Source organism: Coregonus clupeaformis, chromosome 11, assembly GCF_020615455.1.
Source record: "Coregonus clupeaformis isolate EN_2021a chromosome 11, ASM2061545v1, whole genome shotgun sequence".
NCBI lineage: Eukaryota > Metazoa > Chordata > Actinopteri > Salmoniformes > Salmonidae > Coregonus > Coregonus clupeaformis.
In genome coordinates, this window is record NC_059202.1 from 23627632 (window position 1) to 23651839 (window position 24208).

At 40.6% G+C, this 24208-nt stretch overlaps 1 protein-coding gene across 2 annotated transcripts in view; it reads right to left on the reverse strand.

Annotated features, from left to right (window-relative positions):
- Nucleotides 1–24208, reverse strand: part of LOC121576546 (guanylate kinase-like) — a 40492-nt gene that overhangs the window by 4770 nt on the left and 11514 nt on the right. Inside the window, exons 6-14 of one of the 2 annotated variants that reach the window (XM_041889775.2) lie at nt 21941–22025; nt 21722–21807; nt 21345–21388; nt 21059–21174; nt 20746–20787; nt 13264–13341; nt 11280–11376; nt 10994–11132; nt 5306–5390 (exon numbers count right to left, since the gene is read on the reverse strand). In XM_041889775.2, coding sequence (XP_041745709.2) covers nt 5306–5390; nt 10994–11132; nt 11280–11376; nt 13264–13341; nt 20746–20787; nt 21059–21174; nt 21345–21388; nt 21722–21807; nt 21941–22025 — 772 coding nt within the window. The remainder of the gene's footprint in view (nt 1–5305; nt 5391–10993; nt 11133–11279; nt 11377–13263; nt 13342–20745; nt 20788–21058; nt 21175–21344; nt 21389–21721; nt 21808–21940; nt 22026–24208) is intronic. The other variant, XM_041889777.2, reaches the window with a different exon arrangement.

Here is a 24208-nt window from a genome sequence, read left to right on the forward strand (position 1 = left end):
AGTCCCGACGATGGTCCTAGGGCTCAGGGTCTTCTCAGTTGGCTTTTCATAGCGATCATTTAGAGTTGAAAACAGCAGGTCTGGGACAGGTAGGGGTTTCGTAGCCGCAGGCAGAACAGTTGAAACTGGAATAGCAGCAAGGCCAGGCGACTGGGGACAGCAAGGTGTCATCATGCCCGGTAGTCCTGACGTATGGTCCTAGGGCTCAGGTTCTCAGAGAAAGAGAGAGAAACGAGAGAATTAGAGAGAGCATACTTAAATTCACACAGGACACTGGATAAGACAGGAGAAGTACTCCAGGTATAACCAACTAACCCCAGCCCCCCCGACACATAAACTACTGCAGCATAAATACTGGAGGCTGAGACAGGAGCGGTCCGAGACACCTGTGGCCCCATCCGAAGAAACCCCGGACAGGGCCAAACAGGAAGGATATAACCCCACCCACTCCGCCAAAGCACAGCCCCCGCACCACTTAGAGGGATATCCCCAACCACCAACTTACAATCCTGAGACAAGGCCGAGTATAGCCCACAGAGGTCTCCACCACAGCACAAACCAAGGGGGGGCGCCAACCCAGACAGGAAGATCACGTCAGTAACTCAACCCACTCAAGTGACGCACCCTCCCAGGGACGGCATGAAAGAGCACCAGCAAGCCAGTGACTCAGCCCCTGCAACAGGGTTAGAGGCAGAGAACCCCAGTGGAGAGGGGAACCGGCCCGGCAGAGACAGCAAGGGCTGTTCGTTGCTCCAGCCTTTCCGTTCACCTTCACACTCCTGGGCCAGACTACACTCAATCATATGACCTACTGAAGAGATAAGTCTTCAGTAAAGACTTAAAGGTTGAGACCGAGTCTGCGTCTCTCAATGGGTAGGCAGACTGTTCCATAAAAATGGAGATTATCTAAGGAAAAAGCCCTGCCTCCCGCTGTTTGCTTAGAAATTCTAGGGACAATTAGGAGGCCTGCGTCTTGTGACCGTAGCGTACGTATTGGTATGTACGGCAGGACCAACTCGGAAAGATAGGTAGGAGCAAGCCCATGTAACGCTTTATAGGTTAACAGTAAAACCTTGAAATCAGCCCTTGCCTTAACAGGAAGCCAGTGTAGGGAAGCTAGCACTGGAGTAATATGATCAAATTTCTTGGTTCTAGTCAGGATTCTAGCAGTCGTATTTAGCACTAACTGAAGTTTATTTAGTGCTTTATCCGGTAGCCGGAAAATAGAGCATTGCAGTAGTCTAATCTAGTAGCTAACAAATGCATGGATTAATTTTTCTGCATCATTTTTGGACAGAAAATTTCTGATTTTTGCAATGTTACGTAGATGGAAAAAAGCTGTCCTTGAAACAGTCTTGATATGTTCGACAAAAGAGAGATCAGGGTCAAGAGTAACGCCTAGGTCCTTCACAGTTTTATTTGAGACGACTTTACAACCATCAAGATGAATTGTCAGATTTAACAGAAGATCTCTTTGTTTCTTGGGACCTAGTACAAGCATCTCTGTTTTGTCCGAGTTTAAAAGTAAAAAAGTTTTTAGCGCCATCCACTTCCTTATGTCTGAAACACAGGCTTCTAGCGAGGGCAATTTTGGGGCTTCACCATGCTTCATTGAAATGTACAGCTGTGTGTCATCCGCATAGCAGTGAGAGTTAACATTATGTTTTCGAATAACATCCCCAAGAGGTAAAATATATAGTGAAAACAATAGTGGTCCTAAAACGGAAACTTGAGGAACACCGAAATGTACAGTTGATTTGTCGGAGGACAGACCATTCACAGAGACAAACTGATATCTTTCCGACAGGTAGGATCTAAACCAGGCCAGAACTTGTCCGTGTAGACCAATTTGGGTTTCCAGTCTCCCAAAAGAATGTGGTGATCGATGGTGTCAAAGGCAGCACTAAGGTCTAGTAGCACGAGGACAGATGCAGAGCCTCGGTCTGACGCCATTAAAAGGTCATTTACCACCTTCACAAGTGCAGTCTCAGTGCTATGATGGGGTCTAAAACCAGACTGAAGCATTTCGATATACATTGTTTGTCTTCATAAAGGCATGTGAGTTGCTGCGCAACAGCTTTTTCTAAAATTTTTGAGAGGGAATGGAAGATTCGATATAGGCCGATAGTTTTATATTTTCGGGTCAAGGTTTGGCTTTTTCAAGAGAGGCTTTATCACTGCCACTTTTAGTGAGTTTGGTACACATCCGGTGGATAGAGAGCTGTTTATTATGTTCAACATAGGAGGGCCAAGCACAGGAGGCAGCTCCTTCAGCAGTTTAGTAGGAATAGGATCCAGTATGCAGCTTGAAGGTTTAGAGGCCATGATTATTTTCATCATTGTGTGCCAAGAGATATAGTACTAAAACACTTAAGTGTCTCTCCCGATCCCAGGCCCTCGCAGAGCTGTGCAGATCCAGAAGACAGCTAAGCCCTGGAGGAACACGCAGATTCAAAGAGGAGTCCGTAATTTGCTTTCTAATGGTCATGATCTTTTCCTCAAAGAAGTTCATGAATTTATCACGCTGAAGTGAAAACCATCCTCTCTTGGGGAATGCTGCTTTTTAGTTAGCTTTGCAACAGTATCAAAAAGAAATTTTGGATTGTTCTTATTTTCCTCGATTAATTTGGAAAAGTAGGATGATCGAGCAGTGAGGGCTCTTCGGTCTGCACGGTACTGTCTTTCCAAGCTAGTCGGAAGACTTCCAGTTGTGGGTGTGGCGCCATTTCGTCCAATTTCCTGGAAGCTTGCTTCAAAGCTCGGGTATTTTCTGTATACCAGGGAGCTAGTTTCTTATGACAAATGTTTTTCGTTTTTAGGGGTGCAACTGCATCTAGGGTTTCGCAAGGTTAAGGAATTGAGTTCCTCAGTTAAGTGGTTAACTGATTTTTGTCCTCTGACGTCCTTGGGTAGGCAGAAGGAGTCTGGAAGGGCATCAATGAATTTTTGTGTTGTCTGAGAATTTATAGTCACGACTTTTGATGCTCCTTGGTTGGGGTCTGAGCAGATTATTTGTTGCGATTGCAAACGTAATAAAATGGTGGTCCGATAGTCCAGGATTTTGTGGAAAAACATTAAGATCTACAACATTTATTCCATGGGACAAAACTAGGTCCAGAGTATGACTGTGGCAGTGAGTAGGTCCAGAGACATGTTGGACAAAACCCACTGAGTCGATAATGGCTCCGAAAGACTTTTGGAGTGGGTCTGTGGACTTCTCCATGTGAATATTAAAATCACCAAAAATTAGAATATGATCTGCTATGACTACAAGGTCTGATAGGAATTCAGGAAACTCAGAGAGGAACGCTGTATATGGCCCAGGAGGCCTGTAAACAGTAGCTATAAAAAGTGATTGAGTAGGCTGCATAGATTTCATGACTAGAAGCTCGGAAAGATGAAAACGTCATTTTTTTTTTGTAAATTGAAATTTGCTATCGTAAATGTTAGCAACACTACTTTGCGGGATGCACGGGAATATGGTCACTAGTGTAACCAGGAGGTGAGGCCTCATTTAACACAGCAAATTCATCAGGCTTAAGCCATGTTTCAGTCAGGCCGATCACATCAAGATTATGATCAGTGATGAGTTCATTGACTATGACTGCCTTTGAAGTGAGGGATCTAACATTAAGTAACCCTATTTTGAGATGTGAGGTATCACGATCTCTTTCAATAATGGCAGGAATGGAGGAGGTCTTTATCCTAATAAGATTGCTAGGGTGAACACCAACATATTTAGTTTTGCCCAACCTAGGTCAGAGGCACAGACACAGTCTCAATGGGTATGGCTGAGCTGACTACACTGACTATGCTATTGGCAGACTCCACTAAGCTGGCAGGTTGGCTAACAGCCTGCTGCCTGGCCTGCACCCTATTTCACTGTGGGGCTAGAGGAGTTAGAGCCCTATCTATGTTGGTAGATAAGAGGAGAGCACCCCTCCAGTTAGGATGGAGTCCGCACTCCTCAGCAGGTCAGGCTTGATCCTGTTTGTGGGTGAGTCCCAGAAAGAGGGCCAATTATCCACAAATGTTATCTTTTGGGAGGGGCAGAAAACAGTTTTCAACCAGCGATTGAGTGCTGAGACTCTGCTGTAGAGCTCATCACTTCCCCTAACTGGGAGGGGGCCAGAGACAATTACTCGATGCCGACACATCTTTCTAGCTGATTTACACGCTGAAGCTATGTTGCACTTGGTGACCTCTGACTGTTTCATCCTAACATCGTTGGTGCCGGCGTGGCGGATAACAATATCTCTATACTCTCTACACTCGCCAGTTTTAGCTTTAGCCAGCACCATCTTTAGATTAGCCTTAACGTCGGTAGCCCTGCCCCCTGGTAAACAGTGTATGATCGCTGGGGATTCGCGTTTTAAGTCTAATACGGTAATGGAGTCGCCGATGACTAGGGTTTTCAATTTGTCAGAGCTAATGGTGGGAGCCTTCGGAGTCTCAGACCCCGTAACGGGAGGAGTAGAGACAGAGAAGACTCAGACTCAGACTCCGACTCGCTACATAATGGGGGAAAACCGGTTGAAGGTTTCTGTCGGCTGAATGAGCGACACCGGTTGAGCATTCCAACAGTATTTCCCTCCAGAAGCCATGAGAAAGTTGTCCGGCCTGGGGACTGTGCGGGGGGATTTATACTAACATTACTGTCTGTACTTACTGGTGGCACAGACGCTGTTTCTTCCTTTCCTACACTGATATTACCCTTGCCTAACGATTGCGTCTGAAGCTGGGCTTGTAGAAGAGCTATTCTCGCCGTAAGGCGAGAATTCTCCTGTATATTATAGTACAGCGACTGCAATTAGAAGACATCATGTTAATGTTACTACTTAGCTTCGGCTGTTGAAGATGTTGATGAACCATGTCCAGATAAAGCGTCCGGAGTGAAAAAGTTGAATAAGGGAAAAAAGTTGTCGATGGAAAAAAGGAAAATAACGTAAAGTTGGCAGCCAAAACGCACAGGAAAAAGACTCTTCTGACTCTTCTGTCTCGCGGGATAAACGTCCGGGGTGAAAAAGTTTAACGAAAAAGATGAGTGAGGACAAAACTAAAAAGTTGGTAAATTTGTTGAACACAGAGATTGATTAAACGTTTATTAAAAGTAAACGTGAATAGTTTGTTAGGTAGCCAAGTAGCAACAAACAGCAGAGCAGCACGGAGACAATGCGGAAGCGAGACGGAAGTCACGTGTCACTTCAGCTCCAGTTTGGAACAACCTCCTCCATCATATTTACATAGGACAGTAAAGAGGACCTACACTCCTCCATGTTTACATAGGACAGTAAAGAGGACCTACACTCCTCCATGTCAATCCGTGCTGCTTCCAGGCGGCTCTGGATTTTCTCCTCTGTCTCCGTCGCTCTACCCCTCAGACGCTCTTCCTGTACACATCAATGTTCCCCAAACATTTTTAGTTTATACATTTCAAGAACAAACTTGCCATGTGGCCATCTCAGGTCTAGCAAGCATACATAAAGTTAAACTGCACAGTAGAAGAGTTGTAGGCAAATGGTTATTTGTCCGGAACATACTTATAAATATAGCAGCAATGAACGGGGTTCACAGGATGACAGAAAGAACACAAGATCAGTTGGATAACAAAGCAAGCACTCTATCATGTAGGAACTATCTTCCTTTATGTGCAATCAGTGAAAACATTACCATGTTTATCTCTCAATACCACAAGGATGACACAAGTTAAGTTTAGTCTTGTTAGTGTAAATGATTCATAGGGCAGAAGGTAGCCTAACGGTTAAGAACGTTGGGCCAGTAACTGAAAGGTCGCTGCTTCGAATCCCTGAGCTGACTACGTGAAAAATATTTTGATGTGCAACAAGGCACTGAACCCTAAACACTCCTGCAAGTTACTCTGGATAAGAGCATCTACTAAAGTGTAAATGTAACAATAGGTGATTATACAGATATATTAATCATGATATTTCACATTATTTGTCTGCATAATCTAAATCTAACATGAATTTACATGAGACAAAGTCCAGTTGATCAACAGTTATTGCTCTAGTGTCCTCTGGTGCCAATGACATCTATAGTGCCACCATCTGGTCTGGTGCAGCCATCTAAGGTTGCAGTGACTTTATATTCACACAGCTTCCAAGGACATTCAGAAAGTATTCACACTCCTTGACATAAAAAAAAATATATGTGTTAGAGCCTGAATTGAATATCACTGGCATACACACAATACCCCATAATGTCAAAGTGGAATTATGTTTTTCGACATTTAATTTAATTTTAATTTAATTTAATTCAAAATGAAATGCTGAAATGTCTTGAGTCAATAAGTATCCAACCCCTTTGTTATGGCAAGCCTAAAGAAATTCAGGAGAAAGAATTTGCTTAACAAGTCACATAATAAGTTGCATGGACTCACTCTGCATGCAATAATAGTGTTTAACATGATATTTGAATGACTACCTCATCTATGTACCCCACACATACAATTAACTGTAAGGTCCTTCAGTCGAGCAGTGAATTTCAAACACATATTCAACCACAAAGACCAGGGAGGTTTTCCAATGCCTCGCAAAGGGCACCTATTGGTAGATGGGTAAAAATAAAAATAAAAGCAGACATTGAATATCCCTTTGACCGTGGTGAAGTTATTAATTACACTTTGAATGGTGCATCAATGCACCCAGTCACTACATTGATACAGGCGTCCTCAGTTGCCGGAGAGGAAGGAAACCGCTCAGGGATTTCACCATGAGGCCAATGGTGACTTTAAAACAGTTACAGAGTTTAATGGCTGTGATATGAGAAAACTGAGGATGGATTAGCAACATTGTAGTTACTCCACAATATTAATCTAATTGACAGAGTGAAAAGAAGGAAACCTGTACAGAATAAAACATATTCCAAAACATGCATCCTCTTTGCATCAAGGCAGTAAAGTAAAATTGCTAACAATGTGGCAGATCAATTCACTTTTTGTCCTGAATACAAGGTGTCATGTTTGGGGCAAATCCAATACAACACATTACTGAGTACCACTCTCCATATTTTCAAGCATAGTGGTGGCTTTATCATGTTATGGGTATGCTTGTAATCATGAAGGAATGGGGAGTTTTTCAGGATAAAAAGAAACGGAATGGATCTAAGCACAGGCAAAATCCTAGAGGAAAACCTGTTTCAGTCTGCTTTCCACCAGACACTGGGAGATGAATTCACCTTTCAGCAGGACAATAATCTAAAACACAAGGCCAAATCTACACTGGAGTTGCTTACCAAGAAGACAGTGAATGTTCCTAAGTGGCCAAGTTACAGTTTTGACTTAAATCTACTTAAGAATCTAAGGTAAGACCTGAAAATGGTTGTCTAGCAATAATCAACAACCAATTTGCACAATCCAGGTGTAGAAAGCTCTTAGAGACTTTTTTTTTTTTTTTTTTTTTTTGTGTCTGGTGGATCAGCTTAATATTGCAGATAGATTGCATCTTCTATCAATGTAATTGTCTGCATCACTTCCAATCCCCCATGTTTATTTTTATTTTTTATATATATATTCCCCTTTATTACTTTTCAACCCCACCATCCTTTCCCTACTTGGAGTAAATTAGTGAACAACAACGCCCAGGCCTCTACTTCCGGTCTATACTTACTATCTACACCTTATGGACAGAGTTAATTTTACAATAATTCTATATCTATATATATATATATATATATATATATATATTTATTTATTTTTTTGCTCCTGAACTTCTTCTACTCTCAACCTCTCCGATCATTTTCATGATGTCCATCCGGTTTGCTTCTAAATGCCATATCTTTCTAACTGTGCTCTTTCCCAAAAGCTCCCAACATACAACCTATATACTTATTATGGACACAGTATGCTTACATTATTAGCTATCTTTGTTATTATTTGTTGTTATTTGTTATTAGTCCCATCCTTCAACTCTATTCAATACCTCCCATCTATCTCTTAACACCATCCATATAGGATTTCTATTTGCCATATATATTTCAACCGTACTGTGATGTTTTACAAAAGTTCTGAACCTTTCTATTCCTTGCTTCTACAGATTGTGAATTAAAAATAAACATTTTTGCTAAAAGTATTATTATATTATTGATTGATTGACTATGACTTTTCAGATCACCCAGTAATGCTATCTGCAAGGTTAGTTCCAGGTAAATATTGCAATCCTTTAGCCATTCCTGGACCTGTGTCCAAAAACAAGCTACAAATGGACAGAACCAAAACAAATGATCTAATGATTCTATCTCTTCACAGCAAAATCTGCAGAGCTGGGAAGATTGTATCCCCCATATAAATAACATTCTATTGGTAGCAAGAATTTTATATAATAATTTAAATTGAAAGATTCTAATTTTTGAATCCGGTGTCGTTTTGCGTGTCAGTTCATAAACACTATGCCATGGGATCGGTACGTCAAAGATCTCTTCCCAACTATTTTGCAATCTATATGGGACGGCTGTCAATCCTTTGGTCCTTAAGTGAAACTGATATACTTTTTTATTTATCACAGTTTTCCTTAACCAATTATGTTCTTTAATGCAAGGCCGACAGACAAGTTCCTTACTTTCTCCCCCTTCAACTTTCCTCTTCCACTTTTGCGGTAAGGCTGCAATTATTTGGTTGTAATTTTGGGTAGAGCAGACATTTCCATATGTTTTTGTTAGCTGCATGTGCGACATAACTCCACCAGTCCTACCGATGATATCATTTACGAAGATTATACCTTTTTTAAACATTCTGTCAAAAAATAAAGGTTTTTTGTCAATTAGTATATTTGAATTTAACCACAATATTTGTTGCATTATTTGTTCTGTCGTTTCTGGAGGATTAAATTGAAATTGCAACCAACTTTCTATGGCTTGTTTTAGAAATAGTGACATTTGGGAGATTATTTCCTTTTCAAATAACTGAAAGTGAGAGGTTGTAATCTGAATAAAGGGAAAAAGGCCTTTCTTGAACAGTGGGTGAGACAATCTTACTAATTTGCTTGAGAACCAGTTCGGATTTAAGTATAACTTTTGTATGACTGAAGATTTTAGTGATAGGTCTAATGCTTTAATATTTAATAATTTCTGTCCTCCGAATTCATATTCATTATATAAATATGCTCTTTTAATTTTGTCTGGCTTGCCGTTCCAAATAAAATTGAATATTTTTTTCTCATATAATTTAAAAAACTGTTTGCTAGGCGTAGGCAAGACCATAAGCAAATAGGTAAACTGGGATAATACTAAAGAGTTAATCAGGGTGATTTTTCCACAAATTGACAGGTATTTTCCTTTCCATGGTAGTAAGATCTTATCTATTTTTGCTAACTTTCTATTAAAATTTATTGAAGTGAATTTATTGAAGCTCTTAGAGACTTACCCAGAAAGACTCACTGCTGTAATCGGTGCCAAAGGTGCTTCTACAAAGTATTGTCTCAGGGGTGTGAATTCTTATGTAAATAAAATATTTATATATTTCATTTTTAAATTAAATATTTCTGTATTTCCTTTTCAATACATTTGCAAAACTTTCATAAAACATGTTTTCACTTTATCATTATGGGGTATTGTGTGAAGATGGTTGGGAGAAAATAATGAATTTAATCAATTTTGAATTCAGGCTGTAACAAAACAAAATGTGGAATAAGTCAAGGGGTATGAATACTTTCTGAAAGCATGGAAGGCACTCTACATAAGGTTTACATAACATGGCCCCATGTCCATCGGTTCAGTTTTATAGCCCTTTTGTGATATGGTGCTATCTAGTGGTGTATCATGGTTGACTTTGAATGCAGCAACTATTCATTCTACAATTCATTATAGGCTAATTAATTGAGTCTATATACCAGATCTGGATTCAATCTGATTTATAGTTCATGAGAAGAAGATGGTTTAGGTATTTTTATCATAAGCATATGTGCTAATAATATGCATCTACTGGTATAGTGTGGCCATCTTTGAATGCAGCAGAGTTAGTTTCTCAGACTCTTTAGGGACTATTGTAATGAGTCCAAAGACCAAATTTGGATTGAATCCGACTTTTAGTCCATGAGAAGTAGTTTTCTTTGGATTATTTTAAGCATTAGCGTTACATAGTCAAACAAGTGAATTGTAAACCGTTTACTTATTTTGTAAGATATCAATGCCAAACTTAACCTGGTTCATCATGGTAATGTCTTTGATGACACTAAAAAGTTTCAAGTTGATGGGCTATTGTGAAGTGGATTTACAAAGGATTTAATTGGAGACGTAAAATCAGATTTCCTGATTTATCAATAACTCCGCCAATCCCTTAGCTTTTCTCAAAATACCATGGGCCTTCATACCGAATTTGGTGTAATTTGGACTTATGGTTCATGAGAATACATTTTTCAAAGGTTTTCCAAAATGTCCAAGATGGAGGAATATCTATTACGACGGACCTTATGGGTCCTTGAGGCAAATTTGTTCAGCATGAGGAAAGACACCTACATACAAAGTTTCAGGTCAAATGGGGAGGCGGATATAAGGGTTTAAGTAAGACTTCTTACAACAGCGATACCTATAAGCCAATCAGTGCCATTCTCCTTGACCAAGTTACTCATGGCCTCTAGTTTCTGTGTGCCAAATTTGAAAAAAAGTTGCCAATCTATGCTGGAGCTTCGCTGTGAACCCCTAATAATTTGTACACAACAAATGGGCCACAAATAATCTCAAATGTATTATGTATTTCACAATAACATAATCATTTAATACCTTGAGTACATTGAGACACAATCAAATATGTCTTTATTTTTCTCCATGGGGATAGTTGGGAACAGATTTTATAAATTAAAATCATTAGCTGAATTTCTGGTGATTTTACAGTATCCTTTTTCCAACAACAGATTTTTTATATTTTATAACTTTAAAACTTTGGGGGGCAAAAAAATATTGCTTGTGGGCCGAATGTGTCGCCTGTTGCGGAATCTTGCAGTAGAAGATCGCTGTGCAATGTATGGTTGTGGACTCTTACCAGGACCTCAATGGAGGGGGGCTGGATAGAAACATAGATGGGGTCCAGATCAGACTCCTTGATGTGCCTCACTCCCGCGATATCCACATCCAAGATGCAAATGAGGCCCTTGGCCCTCACGTCCTGTACAGCACACTTACTGTGGAGAAAACAAACAACATAGCAATATTTATTCATTGCATCCACGAGTCCACTGAACAAACTAGAAAATGATATCACTGATTATCACCGTTTCATACTGTAAGACATTTTGGTGCCAACAAAAAGTTCAGAAAATGTACTCTACCTTGTTCCATACAGGTTGCCAGAAAACTCATCAGTCTCAATGAATTCTCCCGTGTCAATATCCTCCTGCATAGCCTCCCTGTTTGTGAAGTGGTAATCTTGAAACAGACAGGAGAGATGAAGAAGCAGTTAATGATCAGTCAGGCTGGATGGAGTTCTCTCAAATTAATCATGGGTAAATTCACAGGGTACAATACATTTATAATGATTAGTATTCAGGCACTAAAAAAGAGTGATATACAAAGAATGCAAGGATAAGTATGGGTAGATAGGGACATTTAATTTCACATCACTACAAGCAATTAGGGAAATTAACACTGACGTCACTACAAGCAATTCACACAATGAATGACCCCCAAGTATGAAAGGTGGAAGGTGATTAGAAATGGGCAAAAAAGACACGCTGTTCTTTTTTTTTTACCAAGGTCTGGGTGCAAGAGGAACAATATATATACAGTATAGAACACAGTACAGTATAGAACAGTAAGAGAGAGGGTGTACAGGGCACACATCAAACTAACACATTACTGTCCCCTACATTGGGATTATATTATTCCTTCACAACATCAGTTTAGTAAGAGAGAGGGTGTACAGGGCACACATCAAACTAACACATTACTGTCCCCTACATTGGGATTATATTATTCCTTCACAACATCAGTTTAGTAAGAGAGAGGGTGTACAGGGCACACATCAAACTAACACATTACGGGCCCCTACATTGGGATTATATTATTCCTTCACAACATCAGTTTAGTAAGAGAGAGGGTGTACAGGGCACACATCAAACTAACACATTACTGTCCCCTACATTGGGATTATATTATTCCTTCACAACATCAGTTTAGTAAGAGAGAGGGTGTACAGGGCACACATCAAACTAACACATTACTGGCCCCTACATTGGGATTATATTATTCCTTCACAACATCACAGTCACAGTGGATCTAATACAGTGGGGGGAAGTCTGTAGGAAACACAGGACAACCTTGTCACGATCACTTCAACAGGGACAACAATGCTCATAATGAACCTACAGCAACTCATATCAACACATACTCATTAGCATTACAACATGACAGGTGTGTTCAGATTGAGAAGGAATTCCAGCACATTCAAATATGTCCTGGTAAAAGATAGATGTCTCACTGGGAAAAGAGAGGATTGCAATAGATGTAAATAAAGGTGAAAATGCTCTCTATGAAGGTCATAGCAATGGTTTGTAACTACAAAATTATACATAAAAACTCAAACTAATAGACTAATGAACTATCACATCAGACTTAATCCAGCAAAGGTCATAGTCGTGGTGGTGCAGTTACTGCGTTATTTAAAACATCTAAATATATAAAACTAGAGCTTAACTAAACAAGACATCAAGCCTTAACTCTCTCCATTATCCACATTCCTGGGGGGAAACAGAATACATCAAACAGCGATCTTCCTCAAAAACTATTATTGCATAAGTCGTAGGAAATCACACAGGTATATTGATAAAATTAATAGAATAGTCCTAACGATATCTGCCTTGACAACAGGACCAGACTGTACTAGCAGCTATGATCCATACTTTCAATTAATATTACTGAACTGGAGTATATAAAATATTAAACAAATGACAGTACTATGAAGCCTATCAATTTCAACAAAATGCTGTGATGCTAATGGTGGGTACATAACAGACATTTTATGGGTGTGAATACTTATTTTTTGGGGGGGTCAGGAGAGGGTATCCACTACTGAGGAATCACAGGGGGCTATTTTCAAAAGCTTTTTACCCCAAAGTGCAAACTGGCATTTGTATTCGTGAAAATATTAGATGTAGTCTATTTACCATAACTAGTATGCCCTTGGTATTGTTTAGTTTGGTCACTCTATACTGGGAAGATGAAAGTAACCCCCATCACTCTCTCTTAGCAATGTTTTTATGAATCGCATTTAGAATTGGTTCGAATGAATACAAAATGAATAGGAGATAGCTACACCTGCAGATGAAACAGACGATAGGACGTCTGCTAGGGGCAGTAAGGTAGCCCCCAGAAGCATAGGCAGACAGAACAGGCCTATGGAGAAAACAAAAAAAGACACAAGAAATAATGTTTATCGCTGTATCTTCTAGGGGGATCTTTGGAGAGCCACTGGTGCAGTTCACTTGGGAGTAAGAAGCATTGGAGCTTCAGTGTCAGTAGGAATGGAATAGGCTGGGGCGTGTAGGTGAAGAGGTGGTGTGAAGGTTGTGTTGGAACAAAAACAAAAGAGGGCAACAAGGTAGTGATGGAGGTCCATAGGTACAGAAAAGCTGGAAGTAGTAGGTTTAATATATATATATATATATATATATATATATATATATATATATATATATATATATATATATATATATATTAGGCTAAATGTAAGAATTTCAAAAAATCTAGAAAAATGTATATAATGGCTCAAAAGCCATGAGTCTAGTCAACACAAATGACTGGATACTCTACTGTACATTATCTCTGTAATATGTCATGCAAATACATGCATTATCTGTAGCCCTTTCTTGCAGTCAAATGACCTAGTGGCCTCATGAGTGGAACGTTATTAAATGTTTTCATAATTTCATAATTCATTAATAAACATTACTTTTTTTTAATTGCAGAAAATCTGGTGTTTCTATGTCAAATGGTTTTTATATTTTTCAGTCTTCTGTGATGTATATAAATTGTAATATTGGGACGCAAACTCAAAATTGAATACATTTCAACTCTATATCTGACATGGTACACTCTTAGAAAAAAGGGTTCTACGACTGTCCCCATAGGAGAACCCTTTTTGGTTCTACATGGAACCCTTTTGGGTTCCATGTAGAACCCTCTACATGGAAACCAAAAGGGTTCTACCTGGAACCAAAAATAGTTATTCAAAGTGTTATCCTTTGGGGACAGCCGAATAACCATTTTAGGTTCTAGATAGCACCTTTGTTTCTAATAATGTACAGGTGTCTTCTTTTTTTAAGGCCATAACCATGTGTGTGAGGTGTATATTTTGTTTCAAAGTAGATTTGTTTAAGACTACCAAGAAGCACTCTGTGTGACCCTGATTTAGCCCACTGCAGTAAAAGGTTTAACATTGTCTCCAGTCTTTACGTATACTTATTTAAGATAGAAAACACATAACTTTTAGCTCTTCAGTCAGCTGTCGTCTGAACAGCAATAGTCTATGCAGAAATATTACAATTGTGAGCAGGAAGCTTCCACCACACTCAACATGGCCAGCCAGGTCTCAGAGCAAAACGTATTATATTTTACAAAAATGTGTGCCGTTCCATTTAGTATGATACTGTATGTTACTTTACGTTCGGTTACATTACATTGGCCAACATAAATCTGGGACACTTAAATTAGTATGATATGTTATGTTCGGTGTGACAGTAGGTTACTTAAGGCAAAAACAAAAGGAGAGTGGCTAGTCAGGGTGGTTGGGTGGCTTTATAAAGTGAAATGGCTGACAACAACCAGACCCTCTTACCCACAGGTGTGGTCTTGACACCTTAATACTGCCATAAATTAGAGAGGATAATCTGTCTCTGGCATTCTAGTATGGTGAAAGAAAAGCCTTTGTTTCAGAGACTTTTTGCCGCCCAAAAACTTAAACATCCAACAATGAACATTGGGACAGTATATTTCAACATCCAAATGTTGGGAATGATGAGAAATGGAATATGGAAAATGAATGTCTATTTTGTGATGTCATTAAAAATGGTATAAAGGCGTTATAAGGAAAACATTGTGACTTGAAGAGCTTTTACACTGTGGATATCAGGTATACATCCTTTACCTTGTGTAGAAAATATCAAGGAGGAAGACAATGTTTTCATGAAGATATGGATGTGATTTTAGCTTCTGTAGAGCACGGCGCTTGTAACGCCAAGGTAGTGGGTTCGATCCCCGGGACCACCCATACACAAAAATGTATGCACGCATGACTGTAAGTCGCTTTGGATAAAAGCGTCTGCTAAATGGCATATTATTATTATTATTATTATTAACAAAATCATAGTGATGATAATACTTTTGTCTCGAAACTAGCCATGCCCGAGGGAGCTCAGAGAGCGTGTCAGTATGACGGAAACACCCCTCTTTACCAGAGTGCATAAAAGATTGAGATAAGAATTATCAGATCAGACTAGACGGACCTCAAGCTGCAGCTTTTGTCCATATTGGTCCCGACCCTGAAAATCAACACGAGGTGAAGACGACAAAGTTGCCTCCACTAACAATCAATGTTACGGCTGAGTAGCTGTTCTAAGTACTGTATCTAAGAAGGTGAATTTAAGTGGGACCATCCTGTTACTCTCTTCAAGCCATCCTCAACTACACTGCTCTCATCACCCCACAGGGGATCATCGACACGGTGGATTAGCCGTCCTCAGAAGACCACTTCCAGAACGAGTGAAAGTAAACAGACAACTAAGAAGAAGGACATTGTGACCTCTTGCGGACAATCTGAGCCTTACAGCTAAAAGGCCATCCGAAAGAGAAGGCCCAATCGACCCCTTCCCACGAAGGCCTGGGTCCAACAGAGATACACGACGAAGACCCCCAACACGTAAATACATGCATTACTTTTCTTCCCAAACGGGCGGCAGTTCGGGGCAAAGTATTAGGATTACTGTGAGCATAGGTCCATGTGTTTCCAAGTGTTTTCTCTCTCTCTCTCTCTCTCTCTCTCTCTCTCTCTCTCTCTCTCTCTCTCTCTCTCTCTCTCTCTCTCTCTCTCTCTCTCTCTCTCTCTCTCTCTCTCTCTCTCTCTCTCTCTCTCTCTCCCTTTAGCTCGCCATCTTTTGTAACAAGTGTCATATTGTGTTAGTCCGCTAGGGACCCGTTTTCATTGTATTATGTTTCTAATCCCTACCTATACTGTGTACATGTTTGTATCTTGTGTTATCATTTTAAATTAGTAAATAAATAAAAAATAATTTTTTGTGGTACAGAATGATCAGTAAGACCCGGGTTCGTGCAGACTTAAAGAGCCTACGACTTTCAGAATGAGACTGATATGAGGTAAAGGATTAATAAATGACTGTGAAATGATAAGCGATATCTAGATCTCTTTAGAGTTAATTCGGGAAGCGGTAACTCATTAAACAACTTTTCGCGTGGTGCCCCAAATTCCTATTGAGTTAATTGTGACATGATTTATTTAATCTAGTAACAATTAAACATAGTAGGTAATTATTAGATAAATAATTGTCATCACAATAATGAAAGTCACGTCATGACACCCTATAACCTAACTCCTAACCCTAACATTAACCCCTAACCTCCCGTATCTCCTGAGTGGCGCAGTGGTCTGTGCCACTAGAGATCCTGGTTCGAATCCAGGCTCTGTCGTAGCCGGGAGACCCATGGGGCGGCGCACAATTGGCCTAGCGTCGTCCAGGGTAGGGGAGGGAATGGCCGGCAGGGATGTAGCTCAGTTGGTAGAGCATGGCGTTTGCAACGCCAGGGTTGTGGGTTCGATTCCCACAGGGGGCCAGTATGAATATATATTTTTTTCTATATATAAAAAAAAATGTATGCACTCACTGGATAAGAGCGTCTACTAAAATGTAAATGTACCCTATCAAATTTTATTTGTCACATGCGCCGAATACAAAAGGTGTAGACATTACCATGAAATGCTTACTTACAAGCCCTTAACCAACAATGCAGTTCAAGAAATAGAGTTAAGAAAATATTTACTAAATAAACTAAAGTAAAAAAAATAAACAATAGAAATATGTAACAATAAAATAACAATAACGAGGCTATATACAGGGGGTACTGGCACCAAGTCAATGTGCGGGGGTACAGGTTAGTCGAGGTAATTTGTACATGTAGGTAGGGGTAAAGTGACTATGCATAGATAATAAACGGGGGGGGTTAACGATCAGCTCCATTGAGGGAGAGGTTGTTGTACTGGCACCACACTGCCAGATCTCTGACCTCCTCCCTATAGGCTGTCTCATCGTTGTCGGTGATCAGGCCTACCACTGTTGTGTCATCAACAAACTTAATGATGGTGTTGGAGTCGTGTTTGGGCACGCAGTCATGGGTGAACAGGGAGTACAGGAGGGGACTAAGCACGCACCCCTGAGGGGCCCCAGTATATCATGCTAAAGCAGTCAAAAGTAGCATATCATACTAAACTGTCAAGATGTAGGATACTATACGTCCTACAATTCATATTATATTGTACGACTGCTATTACATATTTAGGCTAATGTAACCTAAAGTAACATATCATTCTAAATGGAGTGGCGTGGATTTTTTTTAAATATAATACATTTTACTCTGAGACCAGGTTGTCATGGCACTGCCACTACAAGACTACAGTACAAACCTACGGAGCAGCAAGAGGAACTGCCCATCTCTACCTTCAGACTATGCTCAAACCCTACACCCCAACCCGAGCACTTCGTTCTTCCACCGCTGGTCTCTTGGCCCTCCCACCCCTACACTCAGCCCAGTCCAAGCTCTTCTCTGTCCTTGCACCGCAATGGTGGAACCAGCTTCCCCCTGAAGCTAGGACAGCAGAGTCCCTGTCCATCTTCCGAAAACATCTGAAACCCTACCTCTTCAAAAAGTATCTTAGGGTATATTTCCCTTTTTTAGGGCAATGTGAACACAAAGCTCCCCAGGTTCGCTTGTCACTATTCCCGCACCACACACTAGACTACTCCAAGACCGTTTCCCCTGACATAACCCCTCACATTGGTGCCACAAAAGAGAGAAGATGATGGTGTGCAGGTTCGCGGGAAAACAATTGTGCTGTTTTTGGATATTGATTAGTGATTGTCAAGGATGCACAGAAATTCCAAAAGTTTTTAGTTCACATTATTTGTTAGCAATATGTGATCTATAGGCTAAGAGAGCTTCACAAGCTGTTCATTGATTGTGGGGTTTGAATAGTGTGAGAAGACAACAACCTATTTGTTATGAATCAAAACAAAGGGTACAACATTTATTCTAGCTCTTAAAGGGGCAGTAGCCTACCTTGGGTGCACAATTTAACTTTCAGCATTATTTATTCTGCATTTATTCCATTGCTATTTATTCTGTTAGCAATCAAATGTACATCTTAATTGTATCTTCTGATTACAATTATTATGTCTCATACTTTAATTAAATTCAATCTATTAGCTTCCAAAATGTAAGTAGGTACAGTATATCTAGCTGTCCATAACACATTCTGATTGAATGGCTTGTCCTGCACTTTGTAAAAACCCAGAGTTCATGTTGGAAAAAGATCTTGGTTCCTTTCTAAGCATAGCAATGTGAATGCAAAAAGGACTCGGTCCACAAACTAGGTGAAGTGAACTGGCAAAAGAGTTGTCCTCATTCAAAGGCAAGGGCAGTGTGAACACAAAGAGGACTGAGTTCTTTTTCTTTCTTTTTTTTACCCTAGAGTTCACTTTAAAGAGGACTGAGATATATATATATTTTTAAGAGGACTATATTTGAAAACACCCTTAAATAATTCCACCGCACCCCCCACACCTCCTCCTCCTCCTCACCCTGACCCCCCCGCCAAAATAGTAAAGTGATGCCTTTTGTGAACTAACACTCGCAGTTGACTCCCCTACCTTACTAGATTTGACTTTGCTGATAGCTACTTTATTGAGGAAAAATGTACTGACTATATTATGACTGTGATGTGGTTGTCCCACCTACAGTGGGGAAAAAAAGTATTTAGTCAGCCACCAATTGTGCAAGTTCTCCCACTTAAAAAGATGAGAGAGGCCTGTAATTTTCATCATAGGTACACGTCAACTATGACAGACAAATTGAGAAAAAAAAATCCAGAAAATCCCATTGTAGGATTTTTAATGAATTTATTTGCAAATTATGGTGGAAAATAAGTATTTGGTCACCTACAAACAAGCAAGATTTCTGGCTCTCACAGACCTGTAACTTCTTCTTTAAGAGGCTCCTCTGTCCTCCACTCGTTACCTGTATTAATGGCACCTGTTTGAACTTGTTATCAGTATAAAAGACACCTGTCCACAACCTCAAACAGTCACACTCCAAACTCCACAATGGCCAAGACCAAAGAGCTGTCAAAGGACACCAGAAACAAAATTGTAGACTTGCACCAGGCTGGGAAGACTGAATCTGCAATAGGTAAGCAGCTTGGTTTGAGGAAATCAACTGTGGGAGCAATTATTAGGAAATGGAAGACATACAAGACCACTGATAATCTCCCTCAATCTGGGGCTCCACGCAAGATCTCACCCCGTGGGGTCAAAATGATCACAAGAACGGTGAGCAAAAATCCCAGAACCACACGGGGGGACCTAGTGAATGACCTGCAGAGAGCTGGGACCAAAGTAACAAAGCCTACCATCAGTAACACACTACGCCGCCAGGGACTCAAATCCTGCAGTGCAAGACGTGTCCCCCCTGCTTAAGCCAGTACATGTCCAGGCCCGTCTGAAGTGCATTTGGATGATCCAGAAGAGGATTGGGAGAATGTCATATGGTCAGATGAAACCAAAATATAACTTTTTGGTAAAAACTCAACTCGTCATGTTTGGAGGAAAAAGAATGCTGAGTTGCATCCAAAGAACACCATACCTACTGTGAAGCATGGGGGTCGAAACATCATGCTTTTGGGCTGTTTTTCTGCAAAGGGACCAGGACGACTGATCCGTGTAAAGGAAAGAATGAATGGGGCCATGTATCGTGAGATTTTGAGTGAAAACCTCCTTCCATCAGCAAGGGCATTGAAGATGAAACGTGTCTGGGTCTTTCAGCATGACAATGATCACAAACACACTGCCCGGGCAACGAAGGAGTGGCTTCGTAAGAAGCATTTCAAGGTCCTGGAGTTGCCTAGCCAGTCTCCAGATCTCAACCCCATAGAACATCTTTGGAGGGAGTTGAAAGTCTGTGTTGCCCAGCGACAGCCCCAAAACATCACTGCTCTAGAGGAGATCTGCATGGAGGAATGGGCCAAAATACAAGCAACAGTGTGTGAAAACCTTGTGAAGACTTACAGAAAACGTTTGACCTGTGACATTGCCAACAAAGGGTATATAACAAAGTATTGAGAAACTTTTGTTATTGACCAAATACTTATTTTCCACCATCATTTGCCAATAAATTCCTAAAAAATCCTACAATGTGATTTTCTGGATTTTTTTTTCTCATTTTGTCTGTCATAGTTGAGGTGTACCTATGATGAAAATTACAGGCCTCTCTCATCTTTTTAAGTGGGAGAACTTGCACAATTGGTGGCTGACTAAATACTTTTTTTCCCCACTGTACCTACCTCTGGATAAGAGCGCCTGCTAAATGACTAAAATGTAAAAATGTAACACATATTGAATTCCAATCCATACGTAGGCATTTCTTACTAAAGATGGAAGCTTCATTTTGGGCGCCACCGATATCTTTCTGGGTTTACTGACATGATCTGTGTTTTTGAGTGAGAATATTTTACTGTACCTTTGCCATCTATCTCTCCTGGACGTGGGTCCCGTGTTGTATCTGTAAGGACACATTCAGTGAGCATCAATTCAACATCCATCCTATTCTGTGATCATGTGATACAGAATGATATCAATAACCTCAACCTCTCAATGCAATGCAAGACAACCCTAACTGCATGCGGTTTCTTTTGTGTTCAGTGGTCTTCCTCGTGGTCCAGTCACACCCTACTTCCTATGAAAAGTAGCCTGTGGTTAGATAAGGCTGAGGCAGTTGGGATAGATACCGCTGCCCTACTGCTGGAAACTGCGTCTGGTGACACAACACGTACGTGACACGCTGAAGCCGAAGACTCCCTTGTAGTCCTTCAGTAGCCTCTTCAGCAGGGTGCTCTTCCCTGCCCCTGAGGGGCCGCTTATGACAACAGGCCTGGGTCCTGACATAACACTGGTGGAGAGGGAGAGGAGGATTGAATAAAATGAAAGAGTGAAAATCATTAAGAGTGTGAAAAGCTATACTTTACATTGAATAGTGAAAGCTGGTTCTCAATTGAACTAACTACTTTTCTATAGAAAAATGTGTGGCTGTGATATGCATAATAACAAATAGCTTCTTACGAATTGCATCTTTCTTTCTTGGTCGACTGAACTTTCGTTATTTCCTGTTGAGACAAATATAAGAATATCGAGTTTAGTTACAAACCCATCACATAAATATGGCTCAACACCTACTGCCGACCACAGGAGATTGGTGGCACCTTAATTGTGGAGGACTGGCTCATGGTAATGGCTGGAGTGGAATAGGTGGATTGATATCATCTACATCAAACACGTGGTTTCCATGTGTTTGATACCATTCCATTAACTCCGTTCCAGCCATTATTATGAGCCGTCCTCCCCTCAGCAGCCTCCACTGCTACCGACTGACTGACATTTAGAGAATTATACTTTGTCCCCATACTACATGCAGACAACCATCCTCTCTTCAGCCTCACCTCAATAAGAACACTTTGCAACTTCTCATATGCCTCCTCTAAGTCATCATTGACAATAAGCATGTCAAACACTCCTGGCTCGTTGCCTAAAATAGGAGAGTGGTAAATTAATTATGAAATCACTTTGTTAAAGGCATAGCGCAGATAATTATTTGTTCCATCCATCTCCAAACATTTGTAGTATGGCCATGTCTACATGGGACAGTGCGGGGAACCTACTGAGCTCCATGTCAACCCGTGCTGCCGCCAGACGCTTCTGCAGACTCTCCTCTGTCTCAGTATTTCTGTCCCTCAGACGCTTTTCCTGTAAACATCAATGGTCCCCAAAATGATTACAAGTTGTACATTTCAAGAACACATTTCAAGAGTCTCCTATCACCAGCTCAAGTATGACCAGCTCGGTCTGATAGACTAGACGTTACATAGTCAACATACAGTGGGGGGAAAAAGTATTTAGTCAGCCACCAATTGTGCAAGTTCTCCCACTTAAAAAGATGAGAGAGGCCTGTAATTTTCATCATAGGTACACGTCAACTATGACATACAAGTTGAGAAAAAAAAATCCAGAAAATCACATTGTAGGATTTTTAATGAATTTATTTGCAAATTATGGTGGAAAATAAGTATTTGGTCACCTACAAACAAGCAAGATGTCTGGCTCTCACAGACCTGTAACTTCTTCTTTAAGAGGCTCCTCTGTCCTCCACTCGTTACCTGTATTAATGGCACCTGTTTGAACTTGTTATCAGTATAAAAGACACCTGTCCACAACCTCAAACAGTCACACTCCAAACTTCACTATGGCCAAGACCAAAGAGCTGTCAAAGGACACCAGAAACAAAATTGTAGACCTGCACCAGGCTGGGAAGACTGAATCTGCAATAGGTAAGCAGCTTGGTTTGAAGAAATCAACTGTGGGAGCAATTATTAGGAAATGGAAGACATACAAGACCACTGATAATCTCCCTCGATCTGGGGCTCCACGCAAGATCTCACCCCGTGGGGTCAAAATGATCACAAGAACGGTGAGCAAAAATCCCAGAACCACACGGGGGGACCTAGTGAATGACCTGCAGAGAGCTGGGACCAAAGTAACAAAGCCTACTATCAGTAACACACTACGCTGCCAGGGACTCAAATCCTGCAGACCCAGACGTGTCCCCCTGCTTAAGCCAGTACATGTCCAGGCCCGTCTGAAGTTTGCTAGAGTGCATTTGGATGATCCAGAAGAGGATTGGGAGAATGTCATATGGTCAGATGGAACCAAAATATAACTTTTTGGTAAAAACTCAACTTGTCGTGTTTGGAGGACAAAGAATGCTGAGTTGCATCCAAAGAACACCATACCTACTGTGAAGCATGGGGGTGGAAACATCATGCTTTGGGGCTGTTTTTCTGCAAAGGGACCAGGACGACTGATCCGTGTAAAGGAAAGAATGAATGGGGCCATGTATCGTGAGATTTTGAGTGAAAACCTCCTTCCATCAGCAAGGGTATTGAAGATGAAACGTGGCTAGGTCTTTCAGCATGACAATGATCCCAAACACGCCGCCCGGGCAACGAAGGAGGGGCTTCGTAAGAAGCATTTCAAGGTCCTGGAGTGGCCTAGCCAGTCTCCAGATCTCAACCCCATAGAAAATCTTTGGAGGGAGTTGAAAGTCCGTGTTGCCCAGCAACAGCCCCAAAACATCACTCTAGAGGAGATCTGCATGGAGGAATGGGCCAAAATACCAGCAACAGTGTGTGAAAACCTTGTGAAGACTTACAGAAAACGTTTGACCTGTGTCATTGCCAACAAAGGGTATATAACAAAGTATTGAGAAACTTTTGTTATTGACCAAATACTTATTTTCCACCATAATTTGCAAATAAATTCATTAAAAATCCTACAATGTGATTTTCTGGATTTTTTTTTCTCATTTTGTCTGTCATAGTTGACGTGTACCTATGATGAAAATTACAGGCCTCTCTCATCATTTTAAGTGTGAGAACTTGCACAATTGGTGGCTGACTAAATACTTTTTTTCCCCACTGTAAATCCGGAACACTGATATTAGTATGCTATGTTAGGTTTTGTATGGTACCATAAATAAGACCTAAAGAAAAGTATGGGAATTGGTCGCGGTGGACGTGTGGGAGTATAACGCGAATGTCTAGCAACCCAAAGGTTGCAAGTTTGAATCTCATCATTGACAACTTTAGCATTTTAGCTAATTAGCAACTTTTCAACTACTTACAATTTTTTAGCTACTTTGCAACTACTTAGCATGTTAGCTAACTCTTCCCTTAACCCTAACTTTAACCCTTTTAGCTAGCCCTTCACCTAACCCTAACCCCAACCTTAACCCTTTAACCTAACTCCTAAACTTAACCCTAACCTTAACCCTAACCCCGAGCCTAGCTAACATTAGTCAGCTACCCACCTATTTGGAATTCGTAGCCTATCATAGGTTTAGCAAATTCATAACATATTGTACATTTAGCTAA